The sequence below is a fragment of the Habropoda laboriosa genome, unplaced genomic scaffold (genome assembly GCF_001263275.1).
Source record: "Habropoda laboriosa isolate 0110345459 unplaced genomic scaffold, ASM126327v1 scaffold193, whole genome shotgun sequence".
Taxonomy (NCBI): domain Eukaryota; kingdom Metazoa; phylum Arthropoda; class Insecta; order Hymenoptera; family Apidae; genus Habropoda; species Habropoda laboriosa.
Genome location: NW_017100342.1, coordinates 1,128,752 through 1,136,835, shown reverse-complemented (window position 1 = coordinate 1,136,835; position 8,084 = coordinate 1,128,752). Strand labels below are relative to the sequence as shown.

Genomic DNA, 8,084 nt, shown 5'->3' with positions numbered 1-8,084 from the left:
CGAATTCATTCATTTCCGTACGACTGATTGGAGAAAACATTTCCATCAAGTTACGAGCAGAAGAATCTTGAGAATCGCCATTAAGAAAAGAGGGTTACACGGACCGTGAACACAGCTGCTCGTTTGCGTAATTAGCTCATTGACTGCACTCGCGAACGATCAGGGAACACGGGTCTGTTCCTCACCAGACGGTGGAATCGTGCGCTTAAAGATTAAACTTAAGTTTCGTGCTCGTTATGTGTCCCCATCGCCACCGTTTGCTCCTGCTGCTAGCTGCTGGCTGCTGGCTGCCGCCGCCGTTTCATACGACCCGTCCCTTCCCGTTCGTAATTACGTCTTTCGGAATAAACGGACCCGTCCCTCTCGCGACCAACACGCCCCTTCGTGACGTACCATTCACCACACCGAACGGTTCATTCCATGTTCCAGCCCTCTTCCGTCGACACGGACGTCGCATCTTTTTGCGGCGATTAGCGGAAAAGCGGCTCAGAACTGAAGCGAATCGGGGATTCAAGTTAATCAGATGCTGCTGATATCTGCTTCGACAGGTGTCTAACGGATGGGAGATTCGTGCCGAAACTGGAATTTAATACCTGCTCTCTTTTGCATTTTTCGTTATACGAATCTCGTATTTTCCATCGCGTTTCTATTTAATCGAGCTTCTACTGAATCTTCCTTTTATGCAAAATAGCTGGCAGCGTTAAGTAATTAACTGTCAATAAAATATGATTTGAACGTTTCTCAACATTTGAAATTCTTAAAATAGACATTTCCGATTAAAAGAACCGTTTTCTATGTTAATTTCTTGATTAAGAATAAATGCTGTGTTGTAAAGAAAAAATGTTGAAAATTTATAATATGTTAAATTTTTGTAATTACATTAACCTTCGGGTTATATTTCTTTTAATAGAACGACACCTTATAGAGTAGAACATGAAAATATCTGTCTCTGATTATTCCATAATTCGTCTCCTTGAAAAAAAAAAAAGAATCAAATGACCCATATACCTTTCGATTCTCTCCGTTTCAGAGCCGCTCGCGGGTCGAAACACCGAGAACTCCCCGCGCGAAACACTTCATGCGCACGCAATCGTCATACATGAATGTGAAGTATGTTGTAAATCGTATCGTAGTATGATTACTATGTACACGTAAGTTTACAATGTTTCCCGGCGGAAACCCGATCGGGGAGCGGCGCGTGGCTCACATGGCCAATCTCTCGAGCAGTATCCCCGGGGTGGTCGACTGAATAGTTTCCGGTATGTCGAACCTATCGCTGTCGTCTGCATCGTCGATTTCTTCAACCGACTTGTTCTCCTCCTCGAACAGCCTTAGCATCGTCGAGGCGGCGCCGGTTTCAATCGAGCTACTACCGAACATCGAGTTGATCGTAGCAGTCGCGTGCTCGTTCGAAAATGTCGAAGATGGGTCTTCGTCGTTAGACAAGGATTCGGATAACAATTTCGAGGTGTCCTCCTCCGTGATATCAGACAATTCGACGGAGGACGGACTCGAGTCTCGGACAGATCGGTCGGAAACGGTATCAGGAACTTTCACGGTCACCGATTGGGCTGAGCTTCGATCGAGCATAGTGGCAGTAGTAGTAGTAGTAGTAGTAGTAGTAGTAGTAGTAGTAGTAGTAGTAGTAGTAGTAGTAGTAGTAGTAGTAGTAGTAGTAGTAGTAGTAGTAGTAGTAGTAGTAGTAGTAGTAGTAGTAGTAGTAGTAGTAGTAGTAGTAGTAGTAGTAGTAGTAGTAGTAGTAGTAGTAGTAGTAGTAGTAGTACGAGGACCGATAGTCCTCGCGTTGTTCGAACCAACGTTCCTCGATGAGGACGATTGCTTGGTCCTGCGCCTAGGCGAGTTCCCTCTGCCTGAAGGGCCGGTTGATGCACCAGGAGACCACCAAGAGGAGGAGGATGTTACGGAGGTCGGTACGGAAGTTGCCGTGGGCACCGCAGACGTGTTGTCCGTTCTGCCAGGCGTGAACCTCTTCCGGGCCAGAGGCACTGCTGAGTTCCTCCTCGCTGCTGGTCCTTTCTTCTTTTTCTTCTTCCCGTCCGTCAAATTAGGCTTTTTACTTTGACTCATGCTGCCAGCGGCGTTTACTTTTTTTGCGTTTGACGCTGGTGCTTTGCTCTTACCGTTGCTGCTCGCTGTGACGTTCCTGCTACCAGCTGTCGTTGCTCCTCCACCTTCGGCCGGCTCTTCGACCCGCAGCTTCCGTTTCTTAGACGGGACCGAAAGGGCCTCCCTTCGACATGCTTCCTCGCTAGCCGCTCCCTCGCAGGATCTTTTCGACTCCGGCGAAGTCCCGTTCGAAGCTAGACTCTCGTTCCTTCCCAGAACCACTGTGCTTCCGTTCTCCTCTGCCATTTGGCACTGCGGACCCGGCCTCTCGCCTGGTCTGCACCTCCGCTTCCTTTTCTTCCTCTTCTTTCGTTTGCGACACCTGAACTTGTCCCTGCCGTCCTTTTCCTGTACCGGAAGAGTGGGGCAGAGTGACTGTTGGATCATGTCACCACGATGGTTGTTGTGCCGATGACGAACGTTGTGCTGTGCGCCAAGCATCCGCCTCTGAAGCGCCTCTACCCGCTCCAAAGGGGCAACTTGAGTTAACACCCGCACGTAGGCGGACAGTCTACCTAGATTGTGTCCCCTAGCCTGTACCCTCCTCGGCTGGCCACGACCGTTCAACCCGAGGTACAATGACTTCTTCGTCGTGGACCATTTTACCGAGGTGTACGTGTTGTAGTTGTGCTGCTCGAGGGTCTCGTTGAACACGCAGTCATCTGTGTACTCGCGCTGAAACAGAACATCGAGAAGGGTTACTTATTTTAAGCTGCGGACCACCTTAAGGAGGCTTAAGGTTAAGCAAATTGATTTCGCCTCGAGAATGTTTCGTGCCACAGCAATGTCTTCTTCAGAGATTTATTACGAATCACGTGCAGTTCTTCGTACGATTTTTCTTAATGCTCACATTTATTCCGACATTCTTTTCTTATTTCTGTTGTATCAGCTTTGAACCGAGATCGTTTTAACGTAATACTTAAAATATCGTCTATCTTATAGATAAGACCCCACAGTAGAAGTAATCGAAGCTACACAAACAAAATAGTAATTTTTACTTAACGAAATGTCGAAAGGACAGAATCAACTACAAATTTCATCTTCGTTTTACACTGTCGTTAACCACTACTTGCTCCGACCCGTTTTTGTCACAAACATTAATTCTCTGAACGATTTGCCGAATTCCACGTTCGTTTCTTGAATTTCCATTGCCACCCTGATAATTCCTACGTACACAATCTACTCAACAATCAAGTTGCACCGTGATGAAAGATCGAAATCAGTAAGATAGAGTGAAGAAAAGTATTCTTGTTCGATCCACGCATAAATCTCTTCCCTAATTATTAGAAGCGTACCCTCGCATAATCTGGTCAAGTTCCAAGAAACAGTAAAGAATTTTGCGATCATTATCACTGGCATAGTCCAATTACTCGTCATTATCACGTTGTAATTGTACAGTTTGACGGCGAGCGCAGCTTCGTATCCCCTCCGTTTAGTAGGCAATTGCGTTTCGTTGTGCTAGCCAGCAGCGGCTGCAAAACGGGGCTAATGCGGGGTGAAATATTAACGACGCTTCCTGATGGAAGGTAAATGAGTATTAAGCATAACGCGGAACCAGCCCAACCGGCCAGCGACGGCCTCACACCAAGCATTATGTTTTCGCCAGCGTTACACCACGCTGTGATTTCGCTGTCCGCTTTATGGTAACTCGTTTCTAGACGAGCGGAAGTGGCCGTGCTCTTCACCGGCTCTAATTACAGCATTTATCCGCTCGACTCGCGGAAAAATCACCAGCAAGCATACAAGCGAGTGTAAAGATTGCAAGCGACCAAACGAAAAACTGACTTTACACCGGCGAAACATTCTGTTCGCGTGCCCTTTCAATTTACGAGTCTCAGATACCGTCCCAAACTGGTACACTTTCAAAGTCGATTTTGTTTTTGGATCAATCGAGAACGATCAGCTTCCATTCCGCGTCATTTTCGAACGAATTTTATCGTCTGTTCGAATCGCACACGGGATTCTGTTTTATTTATGTAGCTATCGCGATTTTGTTTATTTATAGAATTAATAGATACGTTGGTGTTACTGTTTATACTTGTGAGTAATGGGGCACTCAGTGCATAAGGGCATATATAAGGCATCCAAAAATAGGTAAAAGTTTGGGAATTTTTTTAGAGGTAATTACTAAATGAAAAATGTCAATTTTTTTCGGAAGATATAAATGCAACTTTCAGCTTTTTTTCCAATTTTTGAAAAGTAAAAATGTTACAAAATAGAGGAGTTATTGCGAATCTTCTTCTGTTGAAACATCTACATCAACGTTGGTGTGCAAAATTCAGGATTGGCGACTTTTCATTGGAAATGAGCCAAGAGGAAAAAAGATATCAATGATAACATCTTAAGTAAAATTATTGAAAACTATCCACAGTGAAGAATACGAAATTTTGCCACATACTCCCTTATTCACTATTTCCCCACGATTATTTAAACAAATAAATTATCTCGAAATGAAGATATTGTAAAAGTAGTACTTAAAGTATATTTGAACTCAAAGATTAATTTTTATAAATTTCGAAAAGTGTATAGAAATGCATAGAAATTATTTTTATTAAATTTAATATTTTTTGAAGAAACACAGTGTATCTAAAGATTCACTAAAAAGAAAAACGACATTTATATGCGTCAACCTACTTAGTAGACACTTAAAACGGTGTTTCTGAAAAATAGCTAGCTTTCATCGTCCGTGTTATAAACTTGTCCTGCGAACGGTCTTAACATCGCGTCTAACAGAATTTTATTGATTGATAATAAGATAGAAAAAGTCTCGAAAATCCCGGCTGGAGAACACTTCAAAGGTGTAGCTACATAGCTGTGAGTTTGAACCGTTGACTATAACAGTTAAGATAGTAGACGCCACTTGGCAGTGAAAATTCGACGTGCGGCAAATCGGGCTTCCGCCAGAATTTACACCGAGGCGATACGATTACGTTCGCGAAATTAAAGTGTCGTGAAGATAGAGGGCCCGCGAAATCGTCGGATCGATAAGGGGAGGCGATTTTATAGCGAAATGGTTGCACGAGCCGCGCTTCGTAGTATCGCTGTTATTGAGTCGTAACGTTGCGAACGTGGGTGAAGTTCAACGTTTATGACTGTAACTTTAGAAACAGAGGTGTCATAAAGGAGGATGCTCCGAGGAGATTGCGCTTTATTGGATTACAGAGTGTGCGCGAAGTGAGTTACGCTTGTTCAAACGCATCTTTGCGCTACGTGCATTTTGTGAATGAGGAGAAAATAAGAGAAATGAAACTTCGTCGACTTGGGAGGGAAAATTTTATGGTAAGCATGAAGATTGTTAAATTTGTGCTTACTTTTACGTGTAATAAAGAGGATTATGCGATTTTTTGTTTACACCTGTTGCGAAATATTTGAAGATCCGAAAATGTAATAATGTAATTGTTATAAATATATCTTTTTTTAAATGAAAGTTTTGCGTTTGAAATGTTCAGTAATCAATTTGTAAAGCAAGTGAAAGCTAAGTATCTTTGCAGAGAAAAATGCTAGGAGAGCAATGGCGGCTCGTAAGAATTTGCAGTGAAAGTAAAAAAAATCAATATGGATTGAAAAAATTATATCATTAATAAAATTAAAGGTAATTATTTAGAAAGCGAACAGCATTACTGATTTTGATGATTTTTAAATACATTGGAAAAATCAACATTTTGAGCAAGAACTTTCATTTTATACTGGAGGACTGCAGTCCTTATGCACGAGCCGCCACTGTACGAGAGAATATGGCTTATGTTACATAGTATGATTCTAGAAATTATGCAAAGTTATGATAGTTCTGTTCCAAGTAAAGTTAAAAAATATCATAGAGGAAAAGATTGCACTCTTTAATAAGCTCTATCATTCAAAGTGCATCGGTGCACTTGCAAAGCGCAAATATACTTCTTTTTCAAATAGAACAACATAATTTTTTTAATATAAATCATTTTTTTTTATTCTGCGAATAAAAGGCATAAGATAAAGTAATTGAAAAATTAATACTTTACGAGATATTTCACTTGTATTAAAAATTTACATTCAAAATTGCATTCGAAGTATTTCTTCAAACGTTTCTTCACATTTTCCATTACACTGTTTAACTGTTCAGTATTCGCATTTAAATAATTACTCCTAATTCTTTGCTTCAAGAATACACCTTGTACCAAGTGTCATTCTGCTTGAAATTTTGATAGGTATCACAGATTCACAAGAGAGTTGATAAATCGGATAACACACACCAAGTTGTTATTATGACTACTGAACCACAAATTGAGCGATTGATACATGACTGTAATTTTGTTGCACCAATCTCCTTCTATCCTTTTAACTCTGCAACAAGTCAAGTTTGTGAGTTATAACCGACACGTTGAAACTATTTTTTAAATCGTGTCTCGATTTCAATTATGTCCTGTGAACACTGCATTCGTATACCGCGAATAGAGAAGGGTGTTAATTAACCCTTGCACTCGGAGGTGATTTTGCTATAGGAAAGGTTGCAAATCAGATATTTAAAATTTTTTCAAACTAACGTAGAAATAAACTGTGCTATTTTATTTAAATATTCAATGGTGAACAAATTTATGAAGGCCCACTGATCTGCTTTCTGTCTTCATTAATTATTTATCAAGTGAGAATTATTTAATGTCGCCACTCGATTCTGAGGCGCCACTGGATTGCAAAGGGTTAAACGTCGAAGCCAACTTCAACTACTTGCTACAGAAGTAAGATTTACACTTGGTCAATAATAAATATAAACAGAAAGTTCGAGCTTTCAAATGAAGTGTTGAATTCCAAATAATTTTCAGCGAGACAAAATCGTCTTACTGAAAGACAGTTTTCAGTTTTAAAGATAATGAGATAATGAGAGCATAATTCTTTTCGGGTGTAAAGTAGATTTGGATCGAGAAGATTCATCTACGTCTCTCTTTCTCCCAAAAATTCGAATTTTCATCCTATTCTTATAATACGTTGGCAAAAATGTATCGAAAATTCTAGAAATTATTTGAAATAAAAATGTTCAATTCCAGTGGAGTTACGTTTTTTCAACGTGAACGTCATAAAACCGCGGGAACATTCAGGATGACTTAATAGAAGCAGCTAAATAGTAGCATTTACTCGATCAAATGTTGAGTTACAAGGTTTCCTGTATGCACAGTGGACGGAGAATAGAGAAACCGAGGAAAGTAAAAACGTTTCTACGAGAATGATTTTCCTCCTGTGATCAATCGATCGATCCCCGTCAATCGGTTCCTTTTTCTCGCGGGGAATAAGATCGAGGCGTATTCTCGTGAAACAAGCGACTCACATTCTGCGAAGCTAAAAAGCAAAATTTCCGTCATTATAAAAAGGCCAACACTATCGAGTGGAAACGTTGCGGTTCTTTGACGATGTAAATTTGTACGGAACAGGTTTACAGAGCGTGTAATTAGAAAAAAGGATACACGCGAGACACGTAATCTTTCGGGACGAGATGTAATTACAACGAGTTTAGAGATATTGTGGTTCGCTTACTGACAGCAGACCAGAATCTTCAATTATCTGCACTTGCCAAGTGCGTATTGAGCGATCAAAGCCGTTTCGTTTGCCTCACTTCACCATACTTTACGCTTGTTGCCTCGGTGTGCTAACGTGTCCGAACATATGTAACTACAGATTTTCAATGGTGCAACTCTTTCGTTTGAAGGCTGGAGAAAAATTTTAAATGCTACAGTTGTTATCAAATGGTTTTGTGTTCTTACAAAGTTAACAGAGTTCTTCTTTATATTTTCTATATGTTTATATCGTGAATACGAAGAATAATTATATTCTTAGAAGACTTCTTCTTATATTATGTTCTTCGTATTTAGGATATAAACGTAGAAAAAAATATAAAGAACAGAAGTATAATCTCTGTTATTCATACTCATCTAGAAACATTCCATATTTGAGAATATACACATGAATTCGATATAAAAAAATATTGCAATTTA

The 8,084-nt window shown here is 40.5% G+C and overlaps 1 protein-coding gene across 1 annotated transcript in view; it reads right to left on the bottom strand.

Annotated features, from left to right (window-relative positions):
* Nucleotides 1–1,203: 1,203 nt before the first annotated feature.
* Nucleotides 1,204–8,084, bottom strand: part of LOC108574500 — a gene marked incomplete at its 5' end in the record, with an annotated part of 74,606 nt that continues 67,725 nt past the window's right edge. The window contains 2 exons of the mRNA XM_017937105.1: nucleotides 1,204–1,571; nucleotides 1,785–2,789. Coding sequence (XP_017792594.1) covers nucleotides 1,204–1,571; nucleotides 1,785–2,789 — 1,373 coding nt within the window. The remainder of the gene's footprint in view (nucleotides 1,572–1,784; nucleotides 2,790–8,084) is intronic.